The sequence below is a fragment of the Denticeps clupeoides genome, chromosome 6 (assembly GCF_900700375.1).
Source record: "Denticeps clupeoides chromosome 6, fDenClu1.1, whole genome shotgun sequence".
NCBI classification, from domain to species: domain Eukaryota; kingdom Metazoa; phylum Chordata; class Actinopteri; order Clupeiformes; family Denticipitidae; genus Denticeps; species Denticeps clupeoides.
In genome coordinates, this window is record NC_041712.1 from 23,573,416 (window position 1) to 23,598,633 (window position 25,218).

The 25,218-nt window shown below is 45.5% G+C and overlaps 2 protein-coding genes across 2 annotated transcripts in view; one reads left to right on the forward strand and one right to left on the reverse strand.

The window, feature by feature from the left end:
- Positions 1-608: 608 nt before the first annotated feature.
- On the forward strand, positions 609-7,517 carry ruvbl2 (RuvB-like AAA ATPase 2). The gene is made up of 15 exons (XM_028984036.1): positions 609-677; positions 1,379-1,433; positions 1,917-1,972; positions 2,048-2,189; positions 2,601-2,730; positions 2,819-2,885; positions 3,171-3,277; positions 4,430-4,523; positions 4,594-4,717; positions 4,922-5,016; positions 5,166-5,284; positions 6,133-6,252; positions 6,728-6,857; positions 6,937-7,051; positions 7,300-7,517. The coding sequence occupies exons 1-15, from the start codon at positions 666-668 to the stop codon at positions 7,323-7,325; spliced, it is 1,392 nt and encodes a 463-aa protein (XP_028839869.1). The 5' UTR covers positions 609-665; the 3' UTR covers positions 7,326-7,517.
- A 10,409-nt stretch (positions 7,518-17,926) lies between these two features.
- spns2 (SPNS lysolipid transporter 2, sphingosine-1-phosphate) overlaps positions 17,927-25,218 on the reverse strand; it is a 49,936-nt gene continuing 42,644 nt past the window's right edge. The window contains exons 11-13 of the mRNA XM_028983207.1: positions 24,798-24,961; positions 23,522-23,558; positions 17,927-20,468 (exon numbers count right to left, since the gene is read on the reverse strand). Of these exons, the coding sequence (XP_028839040.1) occupies positions 20,457-20,468; positions 23,522-23,558; positions 24,798-24,961 (213 nt within the window). The 3' untranslated portion in view covers positions 17,927-20,456. The remainder of the gene's footprint in view (positions 20,469-23,521; positions 23,559-24,797; positions 24,962-25,218) is intronic.

Genomic DNA, 25,218 nt, shown 5'->3' on the forward strand with positions numbered 1-25,218 from the left:
ATTGATTATACACATTATACATATTTTTTTTCCCCACAACTTTCAATAAGAAAATACTGACACCTGCTGACAGCATTCAGGATCACACTTTTTCAAATAAAAACCAAAAATCTTTCTCATTTCCCCTCTTATAGTGGATTAAATAGTTGTCATGAGTGCAACTGTGTTATATTATTAAAATTAAGCACACAAAGGCGGAATTTAACACGACATAATATAGAGCAGATAAATTCATATATGTAAAAAAAATCATAGGTTTTTGAGTCTGTGCTTTATATTATGCTATTGAGCTGACATGTTTTTCACAAATGTATCATTGTTATTTTGAAAAATTAGAATCAGGATCGTGTTTATTAGTAGTAAAGAATGAATTTATAGTAAAGAACGAATTGAAAAAAAAAATTGGGTTCCGTGTCTCTCATACATCACAGTACAATACAATGCAATATACATTGGAGAGAGATATTAAACTATACAAGACTGATGAAATATGATTTTTTTCAAATATCATGAATACCAAAACAAAACATAAAAAACTACATAACGAACTCATGAACAACTTTAACAATGCGCTAAAGTGGCGGAACCTTAAACGGGTGTCCATTTTCTACCCGGAACAGGTTTGTATGAGCGCCCAGTGAAACTGCCGCCGCTTTCGAGAGAAGATGGCTGCGCAGGTGAACACACGCTTTTTTACCATTTTCACATTTCTTAATGGTCCGCGTCTCTACTGTTCGTGATATTGCTATGTTATATCATTTTACTCATATGCCTCGGTGCACTAATAATTTATTTTCTTGTCTGTCGCGGAAAGAACCGATTTATTTTAGCATGTTAGCATAGCCATGAGTAATGAGACACATGGTGCTGAAACATTAAACTTTATTTACTCTCCGTACGAGACCATTTATGATCATTACAGAAATATCTGCTCAAGTTTACCATAATTTTACCATATTTTTTTCATCACTTTGCTCTAGCAGTGTTGCTAATTTGCCTGTTGTAGTTCTGTCCGCAATATTACACTTCTAGATTCTGAAAAATTAGGCGAACTGCTCCGGTGTCGTGTTTATTACGTAAACAGGATCATATACAGATATTGCCGAAAGGCTGGACTCATTGGCGCTAACGCTTGTTTTGACGACGCATTGCCATGGTAACGCAGAACCCTGACAACCCCGAGATACGTACGAGACGCCGAGCTGCAGTAGTTCACCTGCAACCAGGCACAACACGTTTATACTGTAAAAGAAGCACTAGCATACTTTAATACCGTAATGGCCCCTTCTGTATACCGTTTTTCCAGATATCAGATCACTTGTGAAATAATACAAATTCAACCAAGTGTCTTTGTGTTTTGTACTCCCACCTGAGACAGATGGCATCCACAAAGGTCCCCGAGGTGCGAGACATCACTAAGATAGAACGAATTGGTGAGGTCTTCCATAGTACTTTTTTTTTTTTTTTTTTTTTTTGGTACCTGCTTTCAACTTCCTGAAATTCATTTTTTTTTTTTTTTTTTTTTAAAGGCTCTGTCTTTTTATACGTAAAGTTATTGTTAACAAACCAAAACGTATGACGTGACTTATAAATCAGTCCAAGTCTGCATCGTATAAAAGAAGACAAAAGTAAGAAGATATAAAACACTATGTTTATATAAAGATTAACGTTCAATGAACTTTCAGATGTTGTCAGAAATGTTCCCAGATCCTCAGAGTTATCACATTTTTGATCAGAATAAGTCCATTCCTTAATATCTGGAAACTTACTGCTCATCCGGTGGCATAGGATCTGGGTTCTTACAGTCATTAAAAACCTGGGAAACTCTCTTTTCAACTTGTCTTCCTGAAATTCATCCCCTATTTAAAAATAAATTTAAAAAAAAAATGACGTGTGGTGGTTTTTTCCGTCCTCAGGAGCACACTCTCACATTCGTGGCCTTGGCCTGGATGATGCCTTAGAAGCACGTCAGGTAGGAGTCATTTCATCCTAAGCACTGTTCTCAGATCAGACGAGGGTGGTATATTTCACTCCTCTCCGCATGCAGGTGTCGCAGGGTATGGTGGGCCAGCTTGCATCGAGGCGGGCAGCCGGTCTGATTCTGGAGATGATTAAAGACGGGCACATAGCGGGCCGTGCTGTTCTCATTGCTGGGCAGCCGGGCACAGGAAAAACTGCCATTGCAATGGGTAGGGTGCCAGTGTCCATATTTCTTGCTGTCCATAGTTGTCCTTTTGTTTGTGTTACACAGAATTAGTGTAATAATACAATATGTTGTGCAATTGCTAGGAAGTAACCTTATCAGATTAATCTTTTTATATATGTAAGGTATATATTATTAACAAACCAAAAACGTATGACACGACTTATAAATCCATCCAGGTTTGCATCGGATAAAGAACACTGCAAACGATATAAAGAGTAAAATTAAGAAAAAAGTAAGAAGATATAAAAACACCATGTATACATAAAGATGAACTTTCAGATGTCTGAAATGTTCCCTTTTTGTTTCTTTTGAGTCATCTTCCCCCTTACTGCTGATATTTTCTGTGCTTTCACTTGTTTCATCAAAACTGATTTAGTCGATTTTGATTGGTCAGGGGTTGCCCAGGCGCTTGGCCAGGACACGCCGTTCTGCGCTCTCGCCGGGAGTGAAATCTTCTCGTTGGAGATGAGCAAGACCGAGGCCCTCAGTCAGTCCTTCCGCAAAGCCATCGCGGTCAGGATCAAGTGAGTGGAGAGCAGGCTCAGCAGAGCTATGCACTGTAGACGCGTACATTATTTCAAATAATCCTATTTTACTTTCGTTGCTCCACAGAGAAGAGACAGAAATAATCGAGGGCGAGGTGGTGGAGATTCAGATCGACAGGCCGGCGACTGGCACCGTGAGTAATGCGGTGGATTTACCCCTTATGATGACATTAAAATGACTACTTTTAATATCTGTGCTCATACGCTGCAGTGCCTTCTGTCATTTATTAATGTCAGAATGAGTTATTAAAGATATTTATCACAACCTGGGCAATGAGAATTTGTCTTTTTGCTCTGGTGTATGTGCATGATAAATTGTGAAGAACAGTATTGTAGCACAACTGGCCAAATTGATCCATTAGACCATATCAGGATGCTGTTGATTTGATTTTAATGATGTTCCTCTCGCCTCTCTGTAGGGTGCCAAGGTGGGCAAACTGACCCTGAAGACCACCGAGATGGAGACCATCTATGACCTGGGCAACAAAATGATTGAGAGCCTCAGCAAAGAACGAGTGCAGGCCGGGTGAGTTTACAGCAGCTGTAATGCAGGACACGGCTATTAAACCTGGGGAAAAAAAAAAACATTTCTGATACACACCGCTGGAATTACATCTGTAACGTTCATTTGTGTTTCGCAAGATGACATTCAACATTACATAATTATTTTCTTAGTTCTGTCACGCGAGATTCTGCGAAGAACCAGTGGGCTAATTAAATTATTTTTCCTGGAAAAACGGCGACGTGACTTCCTTTCTGCGTCAAACATAGTGGTTGGTGAATGGTGCTGATGACGTCATTTCTGAGAATACCCCATCAACTTCTATAGGCTGCTCTCCTCCTCATTAGCATTTAAAGCACAGATCGTTTTTTTTTTCTTGTTCTTGTTGGAGTAATTCAAAGCTTCACTAGGGCATTCAGCACCAGCTTTTCGATGACGTCAAATAAGCGTTTTCTTGGCATCTATTTCATTAAAGATCTAGTTAAAAAGTAGTGCCAGTAGAGTCTCTGGCTGCCTGATCTGAGTACAGCGCCGCTCCGGTAGGAGTTTGTGCTGAAGTCGAGAAATAAGTGTTAAATAGCATCAAACAGCCACAAGCAAACGCCAGCGAATCGGCAATCGAACGCAGTTATGGCGTTCAGAGGGTTTTTCTTTTGCGTGTCTGTGCGGACGAGGCCGAACTCCTACCCGGAGCGGCACTGTACTCTGATCAGTCCGCCACACTACTACTCGCTACTGGTACTACTTTTTATACTCGAATTTTTATTCCCCCACCAGGGACCCCAGGGTAGTAGCCTAATAGGTAACATACTCGCCCACTTCAAACCCAACTTACTGCCATTGTGTCCCTGAGCAAGACACTTAACCCTGAGTGTCTCCAGGGGGGGACTGTCCCTGTAACTACTGACTGTAAGTCTCTCTGGATAAGACCGTCTGGTAAATGCTGTAAATGTAAAATCACCAAGCAACATCATTATGATCAAATCAATTACATTCTGCACTGCATCGATGCAATATTGTCCACATCTGCATCACACTGCATCAATTTATGAGATTATTTTCAACACCTCTAGAGAAGTTGGGAAATACTTTGTTACTTAAAAAAGTAGGTGTGTGTAGAATAATGAACATGGGTTTTGTGTAATAATATATTTTTTTATTTGTTTTTTTTTCCAGAGACGTTATTACGATTGACAAGGCCACAGGGAAGATCAGTAAGCTGGGCCGCTCCTTCACAAGAGCGCGCGATTACGACGCCATGGGTGCACAGGTAGGCGTCTGGCCTCCTCAGGACCGGAGTGGCTCGCCGTCACTCGCTCACGTCTCCGCCCTCGTTCCAGACGCAGTTTGTTCAGTGTCCCGAGGGTGAGCTGCAGAAGAGGAAGGAGGTGGTCCACACGGTCACCCTGCACGAGATCGACGTCATTAACAGTCGCACGCAAGGCTTCCTGGCCCTGTTCTCAGGTCTGTAATGCAGAGTTTACTTTTTTAATATTAATACGCCCAGCGGTTTAACGAAACATTCTGGCTTGTCACTGGCTGCACAGACGCCAGAGAGCCGCCACTCTGCTTCAACTCTGCTAAATACCACCCAGGACTTGGATGGAACCACGATGTGCTGTAGATGAATGTTTTCGTTCTGTCTGTCTGTGTCTTCGCGATCTGCAGGGGACACTGGGGAGATCAAGTCGGAGGTCCGAGAGCAGATCAATGCCAAAGTGTCTGAGTGGAGAGAGGAAGGCAAAGCTGAGATCATTCCAGGTGTAAGTGTGTATCTGTGTGTTTAACAAAGAGGATTTTTGAACCGTTTGTGTTCTCCTCATGTTCCTCGTGGGTTTGACGGCACAATAATGTCAATAATAAAATTAATGGTAAGTTGTTTTACCCATGATACCTCCATGTGTGGTGTCAGGTGCTGTTCATAGACGAGGTCCACATGTTGGATATCGAGTGCTTTTCCTTCCTGAACCGCGCCTTGGAGAGTGACCTTTCACCTGTGCTCATCATGGCCACTAACAGGGGAATCACCCGGTAGGTCACCTCAGCTGCCACATCACACTTTGACCTTGTGACCCTCCAGTAGAGCATTGTGAAAAGATAAGAATTAATTTTTTTAAACCCTACTACCCGGGTGCTAGTAGCCTAGTGGGTAACACACTCGCCTATGAACCAGAAGACCCAGGTTCAAATCCCATTTACTACCATTGTGTCCCTGACACTTAACCCTGAGTGTCTCTAGGGGGGGACTGTCCCTGTAACTACTGATTGTAAGCCGCTCTGGATAAGGCCGTAAATGGTTTTTTAGAACTCACTTAAGTCCATGAAAGGTCATGATAATTTTACTTAGTGAGATTATTTAACATTAATACGAGTTCCCCGAGCCTGTCTATGGACCTGCAGTGGCTAGAAATGGCGATAGGTGTAAAGAGCGCTTTGTTCATTCTGATTCGCCGTTCAGAGAGCAGCAGCTCAGACAGTCGGATCTGTCGTCATAACAGGAAAGGTTTCCTCCCATTCAAAGCTACAGACACTACATTCTGCATTTCTGAAAGAGACTTAATGTACTGTTTTAGGGGACCAACAGATAAAAAAGCAAAAAAAAAAAAAAAAAAATAGCTGAAGTGAACTGGTGTACTTAGTTAGTTTGTGGTTAGTTATTAGTTTTCTTGAAAAAATAAATGGGTGAACATATTTTGAATATGGAAAATATTTGACTCCTGTCCCGGATGTGCAATGATGTAAATACAGTTAATGAATCCAGTTTTACCTTCTGCATGTTTTTCTGCTTATTAGGAATGTCATTGCACCGCAAATCGACTTTTTTTTTTTTTTTGTGTGTGTGTTTGTTTTTAACGCTCCCCTCTTTTGCATCTATTCAGTATTCGGGGCACCAACTACCAGTCCCCCCACGGTATCCCCATTGACATGCTGGACCGGCTGCTGATCATCGCCACGACTCCCTACACGGAGAAGGAGATGCGTCAGATCCTGAAGATCCGGTGAGGAAGGGGCCACCGAGTCGCCGTTTAAATCCAGCCGGCCTACGTGCACTGGAAGCTAAAAGCTTTTTTTTATTTATGAGGGACTCGCTGAATGCTTGCTTGATATTCCTGTCTCCTCTGAGACGTGGGCTGCTTCGTCCTGGCTGCATAAATTTGCCTTGTCCCACAATAATACAGTATTCATTTTTAGCTTTGTGTGCGTGTATACCTCAGGCTGTGGTGGTGGTATGACCTTACAAATCACTATTATATTCCTCTGTGTGTGTGTGTGTGTGTGTGTGTGTGTGTTTGGGTCAGGTGAAGGGTGAATTTCCAAACTTCCTTAACCTGTGCCACCATGTGTGGAGCATCTGTAGCCACGTATGACCTGGTGGGAACCAGAGGACAAGCTCTGGGTTTGAAGAACTGTGACGTGAAGTGTTTCCGTGCTAGAGTTTTTAGCTTGTGTGTGTGTGTGTGTGTGTGTGTGTAGGTGTGAGGAGGAGGACGTGGAGCTCAGCGAGGAGGCACACACTGTTTTGACTCGTATCGGAATGGAGACCTCGCTGCGCTATGCCATCCAGCTCATCAGCACTGCGGGCCTTGTTTGCCGCAAGCGCAGGGTAAGAACTGACCTCAGATCAGAAGCAGCAGGGTAGTGGCGGACGCGGCGCTGAAGGGACCCTGCTGTCTGTTTTTCAGGCTACGCAGGTGCAGGTGGAGGACATAAAGCGCGTCTACTCGCTCTTCCTGGACGAGTCCCGCTCCTCACAGTACATGAAGGAGTACCAAGACTCGTTCCTCTTCAACGAGACACGTGAGTTGATTTCAGCTTCTGCTGGCCATGGTTGTCCAGGTTCAATTTCTAAATTAAGTTAGTCAAGGGCCCTCTACGTCGGTACCAAAGCAGGTCCTGAAGGAGACCGGTCCTCCAGAAACAGGACTGAGAAACTCTGGTGTCTGCCAGTTCTATTTATCGTGGAATTATATTTGACATTTAGAATATTCTGATGGGCTTGACTGAGTGAAAGTCATTAATTCCCCCTTTCTTTTCTTGTCTTTCAGAAGCCACTCAGATGGACACCTCTTAATTAAACACCACTGTATTGCATCCCCTTGTGTTGTGTATTTTTGCATTTGTGTCCCGTCCCATCCCATTCTCTTTCTGTATGGCACAATGGGCTTTGAACTTCCCTTCAGTCCTTTTTTTTATTCTGTGTGGTTTGCCTTCCCATGATACGACATTTGCAATGGTTGTTTATGAAATAAACCAACCAAATCCATGCTGATGCTCCAGCGGTTCTTCTCTTTGCTTGGGATGTGCATCTCTCTCTATCATGAGTCCGGGCCACAAATCTTTGAAATGATTTCATCATGATTCACATCAACAATTTGACTATCGTAATGTTGCCTTTAGATTTGCATAATTATGTTCTTTAATATCTTGTCAAATAAATATTATTAAAACCATTAAAATAATGGACCAAAAACTTGGACCAAAAACCCAGTCATTGTTCTGATTTTTGAGATTAGTTATATGATACTGCACCATTCTACTCAGTCAGCATTTATTATTTTATGCAGACGTTTGCTTTTATGACATTTCCACAGACCTTATCTATAGCACCTTACAATCAGTAGTGACAGGGACAGTCCCCCTGGAGACACTCAGAATTAAGTGTCCTGCTCAATAAAGGAAGTGATTGTGAAGCACAGCACATGGTGACACAACTAAATGTGTCCTTGGTGAGCAGTGGGCAGCCATGACAGGTGCCCAGGGAGCAGTGTGTGGGGACGGTACCTACATCAAGGGGACCTCAGTGCCCCCTTGGCGGTTTGGGATTGGTGGTCCTTTGGGTCACAGGTAAGTGTGTTACTGCTTATTAGTTGGAATCCACCAACCGCTGAGGTGCCACTGAGCAAAGCACCGCCCCCACACGCTTCTCCCTGGGTGCCTGTCATGGCTGCCCACTGCTCACCAAGGGTGACGGTTAAATGCAGAAGACACGGTTCGTTGTGTCACCGTGTGCTGTGCTGTGTTTTGCCTTTAACAGCATCCTTGCCTTCATCATCCACTACACTGAACGGTATATCCTGCCTGGGGAAGTCTCCTGGTTTGGAGTGATCAAGCAACACAGCCGACCTCCCTGGGCTGTCCTACTTGACCCTCTGCTGACCCCATCTGATAGTGTCCTGCTGGTCAGGATCCGGTCCGGAATTTCATGTTGGTTCTGTGCTATTATGTTTCTGTATATGATTGTCGGGTAATTTTTAAGTGACGTTCCCCCTTGTCTCGTTCACCGTGTAATAATCGTCGTGCATATGAGTCCTCCTCGCCATGTCCAGCCACTGGGACATCTTGCACACTACCTTGATGCTAATTTGTGTATTGTGGACTGCAATAACCTTCATATTCCACCATTCTCTGGATGTATTTCACTGTAATCCAGTTCTGACCGGACTGCTGAGTCCAGGTTCCTCTCAAGCTTGTCTTCCTGTTAGAGGGAGGAGGGTTTTTCTTGCCACCGTTGCCTCTGGCTTGCTCGTCTTTGGCTTTGAACACCGTTTTATTTGTTAGGCGCTTTGTGACAGTGTTCATTGTAAAAAGCGCCATATAAACAAACCTGGATTGATCGATTATGATCATCTTTAAAAAAAAAAATAAGAAAGATTCTGGTCATCCTGCAGCCGCCAGACTCGCCACCAAGTGGCGCTGTCACACTGCTTCAGACCTGGGGCCACGCCGCCTGGTTCGTGTGACTTATTCAGGACGCTGGGTTTGGATCCCCCGGCCTCCTGCCGCAGGAGAACTTGGCAGCTAATTTCGGGGGTGTGGATGGACGTCGGGGCCTGTCTGCGCCCCCGACCGCAGTAAAACTGTAAAAAAAGGGGCGCTGCAGCTTCAGTAGGAGGAATGGGGGGGAAACGGGAGATAACCGTGGAATCTCACACACACTGAGGAGATGGGCGTAGTGAGAGATGCGGAAGTCGGGCCTGCTCCGGCGTGGAGTTTTGCGGTTTCTTTGTTTGGAGCGGGTGAGTGTGTCGGTACTCCAGAGATAAGGGCCGTAACTCAAAACCAGCCATTAGCGTTCCAGAGCCACCGGGCTCGGCCCGAACGTGAATGGGAGCCACTGAGCGATCCGGCAATTATCTTCGGACCCTTGGACCCACGAGGCACGGTGCAGACGTCACACGCAGGACACGGGCAGGATTAAACACACACACACACACACACACAAACACTCTGTTCTAGTATCAGTAACAGACCGGAGGTGAGGCTCGAGTCTCCCTCCTTCAGACGGAACGATGAAGCAAGAGAAGGTTTTGGGGCAGTGGTGGCCTAGCGGTTAAGGAAGCGGCCCCGTAATCAGAAGGTCGCCGGTTCGAATCCCGATCCGCCAAGGTGCCACTGAGCAAAGCACCGTCCCCACACGCTGCTCCCTGGGCGCCTGGCATGGCTGCCCACTGCTCACCAAGGGTGATGGGTTAAATGCAGAGGACAGGTTTCACTGTATGCACCGTGTGCTGTGCTGCTGTGCATCACTTCGCTTTATTTTTCTTTCTGTATTTATTAGAAGGGAAAGTCCTCCGCCTGCGGCCCACCGGCTCCGGACGGACAGCTTCCCATTAGCGGGGAGAGTCGAATAAATACATCATGTTCCATTAAAGAGGGGAGATTAGGGCGCCCCACAAATGTCTTCTGCGGCAGAGGCGGGCGGCCCTGGCGCCTCCTTCCCAGCATGCACCTGGGTGTTTGCATTCATAACAGCCGGCGCTGACAGCGGTCCTGATCGATCTCCGCCCCCCGTCCTCCCTCTGCTGGGGGGGGGTGGCGGATGTTTGCTGAGACGCCGCATTTCCAATGGAGATGAAGGCGCAGGTCCCAGAGCTGTCAACGGACGTTTAAGAGGCGTCCTTCTTCAGAAGCAGGCATCTTCACACACACACACACACACACACACGCTGCGCGCTGTATATTTAGAAGTGTATCATGTATCTGCCACTTCGCTGACCACGTCACCACTCAGACAAGGTCTTACTGTCGGTAACGTACACAGTTCCCACAGCACCGCAGTCCAGACGCTGCATTTCATATTCAGATGTGTCCAGAGTCTCCACTGTCTCCTCGCTTCATATTTATCTGCATCATCTGCGTTCCGGCTCTTCAGTGACAAGCGTTGAAGCGCTTCCGACGGGGTTTGCTCTGTGTCGCTGAATTACTGAATGCAGCATCTCATTGACATGGCAGCGTGTGTGTGTGTGTGTGTGTGTGTGTGTGTGTTTGTACGCGCGTGTGTGAGAGTGTGAAGTTGGGGAATAGACAGACGGAGGAATGGAGGAACACCTTTTTCTGCCGCTCCTTCCAGCCCTCCAGTTTGTTCTCCGGTGCTTTTCCCAGCGGAATCTCACAGCCATATATAAAAATAGTCCTAATGTGGGTTACGGCCCAGTAAAGATGATCTCTTTACCCACAATTCCTTGCCTGCGACCACGGAAAGAACGCTCAAATCCTGTCAAAAGCGAATGCGAACGGTCCTGATCCGGTTCAGGGGGGGGTCATGAACTTTCTATCCATAATCAATCTAAATATGTCCTTCGTGCTGGTCAGAGGTCAGAGTTCAGGAACCGACAGATCACGTCACAGTGATTCATTATGGAATTCCACCCTCCGTTTCGGCGCACCTGGTGAATATGGTCGGTCATGTTCTTCCTCTCACTGGGTCACATGTCCTCTCTGGCCTCGCCCCTCCAATCGCCTAGTTCCCCATGTTCTGGACAGGTTGGAGGAATTTTCACTCCATGATCATGGCTGCACTTGGCTAAAAGAGACACTCGAGGCCCAAACAGCAGTCAAAGAGCGAGCCGGCCTCATCTCCAGGCTTCGCAGGGTCTTTTTTTAGGGTGGGGCTGACCAGCCACACCTGAAGCCACTTCCTTTTTTGGGATGGGCTTGTCAGTCCCACCCTGTGTGGGTGGAGAACCAGATCCTGCAGCAAGGGGAAAATTTAGTGCACATTTACCACGATGGCATGGGCCTCTGAACCAGAAGACCACAGAAAGTCCCAGGTTCAAACCCCACTTACTACCATCATGTCCCTGAGCAAGACACCTAACCCTGAGTGTCTCCAGGGGGGGGGCTGTCCCTGTAACTACTGATTGTAAGTCGCTGTGGATAAGGGCGTCGGCTGAATGTACACACTGGGATCGGGTGCACTTATTTCTTTATTTCCTTACTTATTTCCTCACTTGTTTACTGTGGAATGGATGTATATCCTGACATTATTCTACAGACACAGACCGACTGCAGACAGATAATGAGGCTGCGTTAGGTTTGGGACAGAACGGGAGTTATGCACGGCTAATGAATATGTACAGTAATGTATTCTGTGGCTGTGCGTCAGCTGTGATTAAGCACAGAATTGTAGAGTGAGATTGTAGAGTAGAAATCCTAATAAATAGCTCTATATACAGAGCAGAAGGCCTGGTGTACATTGGAAAGCCTTTATGCCGTAATGTGGTTTATTATGGATGTGAAATATTAGGAGAGCTCAGTTTAATTTGCATGGCCAGCAACATTATCCCTGCGTCCAGCATTAGAATTATTCATTGCGCTGCGTGAGTGTGGGCACCGTACTGTATCTGCGTGGGGGTACAATAGACACAATGGGATTGGACAGGACTCTGTCTGTGTGAGTGTGTGTGTGTGTGTGTGTGTGTGTGTGTGTGTGTGTGTATATGATGCCATAAGTGAGTAATGAGTGCTGCGTGCATCATTATACTTGCACGCTTATTCCACAAAATGACGGCCAAACATTATTTGTATTATATAATAAAAGACATTTTCTCCCTATGGACATGCAAATTTGTTTCATTTTGAATTGAACATTGTAACGTTTGAATAAAAGATTGTTAAAAATAAATGCTGCGTTGCAAATGTATTTTGAATTTTTAATGTGTATTCACATTTAGTGTATTTCGCTTAAACAAAAAAGAATTCCTGTCCGTTCATTTCCACCACTCATTATTATGATATCGTGGTTTTAGCATTCGTATACTTGGTAACCACAGCAACACTGGCTCAGAAAAGGGAAAGCGTTGGCCTTCGTAGTAACATTCAAGGTGATTATCACTTCCGTGGAGAGTACGTTTCATATTCTGTTAGAACAACATTTCGTGGATATTTTATGTTGATTCTAAAAGTGAAACTCGTTAAATTGTCTAATTAATCGATTTTTTTTAAAGCCACAGGATGGCATGGATGAACAAACCATAGCATTTAATTGCATTTTTATTAAGTTTATTTTTCTGTGCTTTCAATAGTTGTTTATAGCTGGATAATGACATGCATGCATGCCTGCAGTGAACGAATCCTGTGTGTGTGTGTGTGTGTGTGTGTGTGTGTGTGTGTGTGTGTGTGCCCATCGCTTGCCAGGATTGCCACAGAAGGTCATGTCTATGCTGCATGCATAATCAGTGTGTGTGTGAGTGTGTGTGTGTTCTCATGCATGTGCAGTGGTACCTGGGGACAGAAGAGAGGAATTTCTTAATGAATGAAGGCTGCTGTGCGGGTGAAAGAGAGGAGCGAATCGCAGCTTCGCGTTTCTAAGATTAGCAATTGGAGGCAGAAATCACGTTGATCACGTGTCTCGCGTCCCGCACCTCAGTTCTTCGCACTTTTGCCGACTGTAACAGGGAGAGAAAAAGACACGAGAGGCTGTGGAATCCACGACCGAAGGTGTCTGATGTCTCTGTTGGTCTCTGTCTCCTCAACAGCGGATAGGATCGCTGCATTAAGAGAGACGAGGGGGAGGTGACAGTCGGGTCAGGGCCGCCGTAAGTGGTGATAAAAGCCATTTAATTCACTGTGACGCTCCCCATTAACACCCATTCTGTAAACACCGCATCGGGGCCCTGATTACATTTGTGTCGTTGAGTTGGGTTTTGCTGGCACAATCGGCGAAACACAACAGCTGTAACCCCCGAGCTGAGATTTCCGCTGTCAGACCAGCCGGTTTGTAGGACGAACAGTTGAACAGTGACGAACAGTGACGAATTTTAAATGATTTACAGACTCAAGCTGAAAGATTTTTTAATGTCTTACCACCTTTTGTGTTTCAGGCCTTAATGGAAATGGAAATGTTGTGCAAAGTTTGTGAAATGAGCGTTTTTACCCCCTGGAAACCAATACCCCACCTTATTATTATTAAGGTGTGAATTTTGCATGTCAAATTTGCTCTCAGCCACACGGCGGCACGGCGGTTGGCCTCAAACCTCTAAGATTGTGAGTTTGAATCTCAGCACGGACCTTATGTGGGTGGGGGTTTCCTATGGGTTTTCCAGTTACCTTCCACCGAAAACACACTAGGTGAACTGGCGACCCTAAAGTGTGAGCGGGTGTGTTTTTGAGCCCTGCTGTGATCAGAGTGGCCTTGGGGCAGTGGTGCCCTAACGGTTCAGGAAGCTTCCCCGTAATCAGAAGGTTGCCGGTTCAAATCCCGATCCGCCAAGGTGCCACTGAGCAAAGCACCGTCCCCACACACTGCTCCCCGGTCTCCTGTCATGGCTGCCCACTGCTCACCAAGGGTGACGGCTCAAAGCAGAGGACACATTTCATTGTGTCACCTTGTGCTGTGCTGCAGTGTTTCACAATGACAATCACAATGCATTTTCTCAGGTGCCCCGTCCAGGGGTGAATCTCCGGCCATACTTCCAGATTAGGACTAACCGATTATGTTAATTGAGTGAACCAGTGGGTGCTCAGTAGCTCCCCCTACACGTGTGTGTTTAAAGCACTATGGCTGTTACAAACCCAAAAATCCAACAGCAGCGAGTGAAATTCATGTGAATCTATTTACTATGAAAATATACGCAGGACTTTCCCTTCTAATATTTCTGCAGTCGGAATAAAGATGTCTCTGAGCACTACTGAGGAACAAATGTCCAAGGCAGCATGGGTTGCTCCACCTATGAAAAAGGATGTCATAATTACAGCCTTTAGTTTTCATGATTTGTGGATAGCTTTATGTATTTGTGGATAAATACACTAAGGCCCCGTCCACACAAAAACTGCTTCTATCTGGGTTTTTGCTTTCTAAAAAGAACCTGCGTCCACGCGGGAGCGTTACCTGAAATGTTGTCGTCCACACGGAGACGCAGAGAACGTACCCACACAGGTAGGTGGCGCTGTAACTCTCCGCTCTCCTAGTTCTCCCCCGCGGTGAGGAGAACTCGTCGCTGTTCCTCAGCCGCATCTTTTCATTAGAAATGTAGGATGCGTTCGGGGTTGTAGGTCAGGTTGGAGGTCGGGTTAAAACGTCAGCTCGCCTGGTCCCCCCATCTCTGGAGGTAAAAGGAAGACATTCATCTAGACTCTTCTCCGTCTTGGCCCCTCGGTGGTGGAATGAACTTCCCCTCGAGGTCAGAACAGCTCAGTCACTGAGCACCTTCAAACGACAGCTCAAGACCTTCCTCTTTAGAGAATATTTAGATTAAATTGTAATTTTCTTGTTGTCGAACTTTGTGTACAGAATCTACAACAGAGTGAATTAAATAGATGTATTCATAGTTGGGGGTCCTAGTGAACCGGAATTGATCTCTTCATCGATGGTAACTTGAAAGCACGTTGTAAGTCGCTCTGGATAAGGGTGTCTGCCAAATGCCGTAAATGTAAATGTAAATGTAAATGTCAGCGTTTTCACTAAAAAAAGCCGCTGCGCCGTCCACACGGATACGCGGAAAAGAGAAATTCACTCTGGAACCCGTCATAGTAAATAACCGTTCTGGGTCCCCTGAAACGCCGTCTCCATGTGGACGCAAGACCAGATCGGATAGTTATAGAGAAAACACGTTCTCGTGAGGACGGACGTGCTTGGACGTGGACTTAACCCCGTGGCCTTTTGGTACAGCTGCGCCTCTCATCTGTCGTGCCGTACGAAGATCTTGTTAATGAGCGAGGAGCTTGATGAGGGATGCGTGCGAGGTCACGAGTCAAACTGGCCGCACTTTCTGCTATTTTCAGCGTCCTCAGAATGGATCCATTCACGATCGGCACGCGCTCATCACCCCCAAAAACCCAGAGCTGAGGGAGGCGGAATTTATTCCCCTCTGAGGTGGAGCATGAGGCCGTTTTTATATCGCGGTTATTTTTAGCGTGTGGCCCAGGTTTGCAAACAGAGGACAAAAAGTGAATTTTTATGTCCAACTCCGTCCTCTGAAACACCTGCAGTGGAGCGTGATAAATGTGTAGAAATGACGAGGATCTAAAACAACGCAAATTCATTTTTACTGTTCAGCACCGAACACACTCAGACTGTTCTAGAAATAGAACAGCTTCCGCTTGCTTAAGTGGTTTCATGTGTGTGTGTGTGTGTGTGAGCAAGCGTGTACGTGCTCGGTACACACAGCTTAAGTATTATAGTAATAGAGCCGTGTGTGTTTGTGTGTGTGTGTGTGTGTGTGTGTGTGTGTGTGTGTGTGAAAAATATCGCCTCTGATGCTCCGTTTATGTGTGTGAGCGTATGTTTGTGTGAATTTGTGTGTAAAGATGGTTCTATATATGTTTTGTGCAGAGTTGCGTGTGTGTGTGTGTGTGAAATATAGCCTCTGATGCTCTGTTTATGTGTGAGAGTGTATGTTTGTGCGAATTTGTGTGTAAAGGTGGTTCTATATGTTTTGTGCAGTTGCGTGTGTGTGTGTGTGTAAAATATAGCCTGTAATGCTCTGTTTATGTGTGAGAGTGTATGTTTGTGTGAATTTGTGTGTAAAGATGGTTCTATATATGTTTTGTGCAGAGATGCGTGTGTGTGTGTGTGTGAAATATAGCCTCTGATGCTCTGTTTATGTGTGAGAGTGTATGTTTGTGCGAATTTGTGTGTAAAGGTGGTTCTATATGTTTTGTGCAGTTGCGTGTGTGTGTGTGTGTAAAATATAGCCTGTAATGCTCTGTTTATGTGTGAGAGTGTATGTTTGTGTGAATTTGTGTGTAAAGATGGTTCTATATATGTTTTGTGCAGAGATGCGTGTGTGTGTGTGTGTGAAATATAACCTCTGATGCTCCGTTTATGTGTGTGAGTGTATGTTTGTGTGAATTTGTGTGTAAAGGTGGTTCTATATGTTTTGTGCAGTTGCGTGTGTGTGTGTGTGTGTGTAAAATATGGCCTCTAATGCTCTGTTTATGTGTGAGAGTGTATGTTTGTGTGAATTTGTGTGTAAAGGAGGTTCTATGTATGTTTTGCGTGTGTGTGTGAGTTTTTCTCTCTAATGAAGTGTGTACACTGACTATTCAAGGTCCAGTTTCTTGTTCCTTTTCATTCTGTTACTAAGATTTTATTTTATTTTAAGTTATTATTGAAGTTGTACCAGGCGCTGACTTTCTCAGCCTGTTTTCCACTTCGTGAAGACAGACAAGCCGGCATCACGTGCTTTGCGCTTCTACCACAGTTTCCCCCTCATGACTGTTTTAATATTAGCGTTTGGCCACAGCGAAGTGTGTGTGTGTGTGTGTGTGTGTGTGTGTGTGTGTGTGTGTGTGTGTATAGAGGTCACTCATTCATTAGGCCGCCGGTGCCTTTTAATTGCTGCTGCCCTTCTCATCAGTGTGTTTGTGGCCTGTAATCCTGTAAGACCCTCACCACAAATCCCCACCCCGGGGTGGCCATGGAGGAACAGAGGGCGGCCATCAGTGGTTAACGGTGACTGTTACCTGTGTGTGTGTGTGTGTGTGTGTGTGGCCACTGTGGAAGAGGATAGTTTCCAGCTTCCGTCATGGTAATTTAAGGTGTAGGTCTGAGGTGGGAAGCCTGTGTGAAACCACCTAAACGCTTTCGCTCCATATACGGGAAAGAAGGACGTGTGGAATTTCCCGACCGACGCTGCTTCCTCGCCATTTCCTGCCTCCACCCCACTGTTTCCTGTCCGCTCTCCGGCTTTTTGAAAACTCTTCCCAGTGCCTGGTGTCTGCATGAAGATCACTGGATGAACTGAGTTCACATGCGTTAATATCGTGGTCATGGACCCCACCGCTGGGCCCAAGCCCGGCTAAATGGTGCAAAACTCGACCAGAGCAGTAATATCTACTCGTTTACGTGTCCCTTTTCTTTTCTGAGGTTCACGACAGCGTTTCACCCTCCTTACATTGCAGAAACAGTGTTGAGCCCTTCACTCACGTAAGAGGTCATCTCATGAAGTCGTTTATGGCAATAATACTGTGCAAAGCATGACGGTAAAGAGCGGCGACTCTGAACAACCTGATCCATCAAACAGACTCTTTGCTCTCTTCATTTAAAAATACTTCTCTGTGATCAATTCCTCTAAATCTTCTGTGTCAAGGTCTCCATAGCCCCCACAGAGTAGGCGTGGTCGCGCCCACTGGATCGGGGCGGGCTTTATTTCATGCGTTTGCACTGAACGAAGCAGGTGTTGATTATTCATGATTTATTTGAGTGTGAAAAGCCTCACCGTGTTTCCTGTGAACCTCACGCGATAGGTTCGCCATCGTTGTGCACGCCGCCTGATACAGGCCTGTTCCCCCCTCCCTCAGAATCTCCCCCATTTTGCAAGTTGCACAGCGCGGGGACTGATTCCAGTCCTCGGAACCTGGACCTCCTCTGACCCGGCCAGTACAGAACCAGTCGGAAATCATACAGGAAATGTGGACGGACCCAACACAGCCACACAGGCACATGTATGCTCTGATTAAATAAGTTTATTTGATAATTTACATATATCGTGTACATTTTATATTCGCTCCACAGGGGAGCGTCACAGTTGCTTCCTAAATAACGATTCATTAATAATTTCTCTTCCCGTCTGTAACAACATTTGCTCTAAAAATACAATAACCTCCATGTTCTGATCAACATCAGAAATAGGGTTTCTTTCTTTTTTTTTTTTTTTTTTCTTTTTTTTTTTTACAGGATTCTTGTATGACAAGAAAAATCATGTCTCAAAATATCACATCACTCCCATGATTCTTCGGGTCTTTGAATTCCATAATCAAACCCTGTAAAGATTTATCTTGGTGGGTTTGGGGCGGGGGGGGGTGGGGCATTATTGGGAATATAATTTCCAGTTTTAATTTCATCTTGTCAATGGATTTGTATGATGAACAACATAAAACAAACCTTCCTCCACTGAGCAATGAGAAATAGAGCCAGTGTAGAACATTTCAAAATAAAAGCCCTGAATATGACGTTTGCGGTATGAACATTTTGACGTGCAAAAGAAATAAATCCGAACTGGATCGGATCGGCCTGTGTACGTGTGAGTATGACTTCAGCGTGACTGCGATATAATGAAAACATTTTTTCCTCTTAATGACATAATGAGAATTACACAAGCATTTCCAACGTTGGAACCCATAACAGTGTAAAAGATTCATAAAGTTCCATTTACAATTTCTTCTCCACCATAGTAGCATATAAACATAATAATAATAATAAATACATTGCATCCAAGCCTTTGTTTACAATATATTAAAAAAAAAAAACCACTGCATAATATAATATAGCTGTTTCAGATATGATTCATTAAAAAAAGAGAAATGGAAAGAATGAAAAGAGGTTTAAGGTAAGGTCGTGCATGTAAACATACAGGATCGGAGAAAATCACATTCAGTTTGCTCCTCACCATGCAGTGAGAAAATCTGAAAGAGATGAGGCGGACGTGTCCCAGAATGCCACAGTCTCGGAGGAACGCCATGACACCTTTTTTCCTCCCTCTTTTTTTGAATGGCGACATTGCCTTTTCTATGCGAAGAACGGACGGGTTGCATTGAGGACGGACAGAAATTGTGACGCAAGCGATGATCCGTATCTCAAGTGCGGGTCATGTCTGCAAAAATGCCATGAAAAATATTGATATTGCAATTGCATTCCAACACATTCCTGCTCAAGTAACACTAAATGCAGCAATTCCGACAAAAACGACGCTCGTTTTTCCACTTCCATAACCTATATGTTTCTAGCTAATGTACATCAAATATATATTTTTTCCTAATAAACACCTCCCTCTTAAACAAAGTGCTTTCACTTGAACCACAGCTTCTGTGTGGCAGCGATAAAAAACAAACAAAAAAAGCCTATTTTTAGGTTTTTGTGCAGGTCGCACTATGCAGTTCCTTTTACATCTTAAAAAAGGAAAGAAAATCCCCCCAGTGGGGTCATAACTCACATTTGTTAATAATAAAAACGTTGCTGTGCTCCAGCACCCGGTGCATATTTTTTCCCTTGTATAAAACAACATATCTGATGGACCTGATGTTGAGGTGTCCGAGTTTAATTAACGCCGTATGGAGAGACCCTTCGGGTCCTTTCGAACGTTTCTTACTCCCCGTTTTGCGAAACCAGATACCTGCCCCGCCCCACTTACGTGAGAGATACGTTGGCAAGCTAAGCCGTTACATGGCTCAGCTTCGTTTGCTCCCAAAAATTCCTGACTCTTCAGTTTATATACACTGTGTGTGTGTGTGTAGTCAAAACGGTCTCAGTTTGAATATTTAAAAAAAGTTTTTTTTAAAAAAGACTATTGGCTACTCTAGATTTGCAGAAATATCTCAAGTTCTGGACGTGTCACGTGATGGCGGGCGTCTCTGGCACTGCTCTTCATGTTAAGTGCTAAAAAGAAAAGCAAAAAAAAAAAAAAAAAAAACCCTGGAAGGGCAACAGGAGCGGAAGGATGCGAAGTGGAAGACGGACGGGCGTGGCGCCAGGGGGAGGGGCTGATCTCTTAAGGCTGGTTGTCCAGTCTTTCAGTGGCCTTCAGGGGTTAGCGACCCCCTTTGGCCCGCTGGGGAATGTAATGGTGATGGCATGGCACTTGGTGCAGAGTGACAGGTGTCGTGACAGGAAGGGCGTGTCCTCGGTCCGTGTTCAGTAGTATGGCACAATTAGAGAGACCTGCTGGCCCTGTGCCCCCCCGTTTTTAATGTGACATCACGGAGGCGGCGTCAGCTGCTGATTGGCTGGCTGTCCTCACCATATGATTGGCTGGACACAAGGTCTCTTGAGCCGGCTGAGGCATCCATGCTCCAGTTTTTCAGCGGTCTCAAAAAGCGTTTTTATTTCTTTAATAGAGAGAAATGAAAGTGGGGCGATGATCCTTCAGCAACGAGAAGAGACGATGAAGACAAATGGTCCGATGTTCTGTGGCTCGGCGACATTCTCCCTTTTCTTCACCCTCCCTCCATCATTGGCTTCATGTCCGTCCCAGAAGCGCCTGGCTCACATGCCGACCTGTGAGAGAAGGAGAAAAGAAAATGGAGAACGCGGTCAGCTGCCGGATTCCCCACAGGATGTCCCCGTGTAATTATCGCCTCGAACCCCAGAGCCTCACCAGGTCGGCCCATTAAAATGAATTTCACCCCATAACGGCCATGGATTATTACTTTGATTGATGTTAATATGATGGATGCGAAAACGATTTATCCGGAACACACAACACACACATCGAAGCATGTGTGTAAAACGGGCAGAAATATCTAAAAGTCTAAAACTTTCACGATATGATTCTGAGGCTCGCCCTCTCGTTTTCTCACATGGTCTGTCCAGAAATTCTCAAACGGCCGAATTAACTCCCCCATTAGACAGTCGATAATCCGTCCTGGGCGTTCGGAGCTCTGAAGAAATAAAGTCTGGCAGGGAGCAACTGGATGCGTTTCCTCGTGGGTTTTACACACACACACACACACACACACACACACACACACACAGACAGACAAGGCCGACTGATGTAGAATGCTGGAATTAGTTTAAACGCTGGATTACAACGTTTTAAACAATAATTAGTTTGGTGCTGCGCTGCCTTTTATCCTCTGTAGTAAAAATACGATAAACACGGGGAGTGTGACTGTCTGTGCAGTGAGTCCATAATTCACGAACGCTTGTGGCCCTGACCTGCAGCATTCATGCGGGGGCCTTCGAGCCTCTAAAGTCTGAACGCGGTAAAAACAGCCTCGGCCCCATCCGGTGGCTCTCTGGCCCTGCAGAGGGCCCGCCCCGTCCTCTGGGCCTGATCCCACCTCACACATCACCGCAAGGCTGCCACTGGCAGCTGGTGACGCAAATGCTCTGTGTCTCGGAACGGCGGGGCAGGAACAACAAGAACCGAAGCCAGACCACAAGAAGAAATAAACAAGTGACTAACCCTTAATTACACCCAAAAATATAGGACTTGGGAGTTTATACTTTTTTTTGTTCTCACTCTTGCACATTTAGTATGATTTCACAGGTCAAAGGTCAAGTCTGGTCTTTAATTGTTAAATCTGGAAAGTCAATTGGGCTTTGGAAGTCCAGTAAGGATGGATTATGGAGCCATAATTATCCCATCAGGCCTCAGTGCTTCTGCTGCCTATTCAATTCACCTGCAGGGGTTGTTTAGTGGCTAATGTTATATTCACTGGTTGATAGTGGGTAAAACACTGTCAACCAGAAGGCCACAAAGGCCACAGAAGGCCACAAAGCAAGACTTTTAAGCCTGAGTGTCTCCAGGGGGACTGTCCCAGTCACTACTGATTGTAAGGCGATCTGGATAACGGCTTCTGATAAATGCTTTGACGCCCCTGCTTCTGTCAAATTAACGCTGCATCTCATAACTCATGCATTAGTTACGTAATGCAGACCCTGAAGGTCAGCGCTGATCCGAATCTGCATCCATTCTGCATAAAGGATTCCGGTTTTCTGCGTTGTACAAGCCTCGCTTAATATATTTCATTGATTGGCCGCCTTCAAGGCAGCGACTAATAATGCGTCAGGAGGAAGCAGCTGATCAATATTTACTACAAACCAACCTCTGGCATCAACTCATGTTTCGTGCTCAAATGCTGCACTTTTAATTAGCCTTTTAATTTAATACCCGCCAATAAACACAAGCGTTTTGTTAAGTTGAGCTAATTAGGGGGGAAAACGGCTCAGACGCAGAACCTTCAGAGCTGGGTGATCCTCTTAAACCCGCCTTCTTCAGAACTGAGCGCAGCCTCCCGTCAGATCTGGCAACCCTGTCATGTCTCCCTGAATCTCTTCACTCCTCTATTTGTGTCGGCAAAATTATATATTCTTTCAGCTACATTACAATGGAGAGATTGATGCACGTGTGTGTGTGTGTGTGTGTGTGGTAGTAAATCGAGCATAGCTGTAAACTAGGGCTCTTCAGTAGACTAGTGTGAGATTTTCTATTTAAGACATAAATTCTCCTGACATATTCTTACCATATTTCCACAATTCCTGGTTGCATTTAAAAAATACATCCACTGCTCTATACCATAACTTGTAATTATTATTCATATTTATATAATTATTCTTATATTATATATAATTATTATAATATATACAAGTAATTATTAATATAAGACTGACTGAGGTGCATAACTAACTATCATGCAATTCCAAATATTGGAAATTCTGTTCAAAGCAACATTGCGCAAATTCTCAGTGAAACACAACAGGAAGCCGGCAGGAATTTCACTCTCCAGCGATAACCTTTGAAAGAAGACGAAACGTGGGCACGAACGCGTTATTTTCAGTGTGCGACACAGACTCCCGTGTCCTGTTATTGGGGAACTGCTTGGCGAGGTGTGACTCGTTTCCCGGCTGCGGCTTGTTTTTTGTGGTCTTTCGCTCTCTCGCTCCCTTTCGGACTGTAGCTGGGACCCAGTGATTACAGCCCACGCCTGGCTGCGGGTGATAAGCAGGGCAGGGAGGAAAGGCCCTGAAAGGGTGCCACATATTTGGGCAAAAGGCGACCGAGAGCTGCGGTGGGCACTGATGGCTCATGGGAGAAGTGTATTTAATAAAGGTTTTCCTCCCTGGATCCTTTCGGCCGTTATGGTCTGGCATGGCTGCAGACGCTTATGCAAATGTCAAATGGATTGTGAAGGATGCAATATTTAGCAGGCTGGGTGCATCTTTAATGTCGTACAATGGTAGCATGGAAAGATGTGAGAGTTGAATAAAACATATCATAAGAAATGCTGTATTTAAGCCAGTTGCATTATTAAAATGTTGGCAACGCTAGACGTCCTATTTTATTTATGGGTGAATAACAGACTTCATCCAGATACATTTTCTCGTTTTTGACCTCATCCAGTCCTACAGGGAAGCCCACGGCCAGACAATATCCCCCCTGAGCTCCTTTTACGCTGCCTGTTATTTTATGTGCTTATTTTATACAAGAGGATTGCAAAGGCAGGAAACCCAGCTAATCCTCTTCATTGGACCACTTAAGATTAGTCAATAAACCTCTGCAGGACCCGAGCAATGATCTTAAACACACAGAGGGCCGGTGGACGTACCTTCACCGATGAGGGTGGCCGTGTCATCTGATTTAGCCTGCGGGGAGAGCGGAGAGAGGGCGGCGTTACTTTGATTAAAAAAGGGTTCTTATGTATGTTTAATATAAAAAGTTGGGTTCTGAGATATCTGCAAATCCACCAAACGAGGGATTACAATCTTAAAATGTCTGGTGCCGAGGGAGCCGGGCCACAAAACAGACGATCTGCGTCTCAGCCTTGGATGCATCTGGCATGGCCCGCGGGCGCTCCGGAGACGCGGGGTGGTCTGAGGGCATGTGTGTGCCAGGCCGGCTCCCCCGGTGCTATAAATGGCTCCCCTCGAGCAGCGGGATTGAAATAAAGAACAGAAATCACAACCCAGAAATAATCGAATGCACTTCGAGTCGCCGAAAATAGACTCGGGCGGAGGCTTTCTTCCGCTGCTCGACTCGGGGCAGCGCTGGCCTGATATTTGTGAATCGGAGTCTTCCGAGCATGAAAGCGAAGCGCTCATTTAAATGTATAAAAAAGACAGAGAGAGAGAGAGAGAGAGAGAGAGAGAGAGAGAGACTTTTTTTAATAGTCACGGCTTGACTCCCGTGTTGTCGCTGCAGTTATTTCCGTCCTTCTTTATGAAGTGTGTTACGTAACGGTGAAAACACACAGTAAATCGTGTCTCAGCTCATCTCCTATATGCCATTGAATCACTTTTTATGACACTTCTTTACTAAATTGTTATATTATAGATCCTATGTGGTGTCACAATAATAAAAATGGTTAAGAGGGGTTTTCATTTATTTCGCTAACAGGTCCAGGGCTGCATGGGAACCGATGGACAGCAGGTTACCCGGGAGACCATGAGCGACAGACGCGGATCTGCCACCCTGCCTAAAAATGTCCCCGAAGAGGAAGGAAGTCATTTGTTTGAGGCTGGGCTCGGGGAGGGAGTCGTGCTGATAATGCTGATGGGCGCAGAAGAACGCAGCCAGGCGCCTTCTTCTCGGCCGACCATGGAAACGAGATGCTGCATCTAGGAAGACTGGGAGATGTCTGAATGGCGCTGTGATGTCCCGGCGTCTTCGGTCAGAATGGCTTGTGTCAGCAGCAGAAGGGGGATTTACGGTTGGGAGAGAGAGAGCGACGCCCCCACCCCTTCTCGGGAACTGCGTTCTGATTGGCTGAGGCTTCACTGCAATTCTCGTAATTCCAATTGTTGGGCCAAGGTGCAGCATTTTATCTTTCAGTGCCATTTATTCCTAAACCTGAAATGACTCGGATCAAGAAGAACAGCACTCACTGCTTTTCCGCCTTCTCCCGGTCGTCCAAGAAGAAGAGGGCCGTGGCGAGGAAGAACATCCCCCCGAGGACGATGACGAACGGGCAGAGCATGAGCGCGTAGCCCAGGCTGAGGAACTGCCAGAGCACTGACGTGGCGTAGCTCTGCTGCAGCGCATCCGAGATCTGCACAAAGACAAGGGAGAGAAGACAACTGCCGTCACATGACCGCCATGCCCACCATGACCAGCACACACGGTCAAACGGGTGCCACGTGGCATCAGCAAATCAATGCAAGATCAGCTAAAGTAATGAAGGTATTGATCAGGGCCGCCCTGGCTGATGAGGGGGCGTGGCCATAAAGACCAGGTTTTTTTTTTTAACTGGTGCAGCATGTGAAAGTCATGCTCGTTCGGGAGAGAGAAAGCAGGACAGGTTCCATG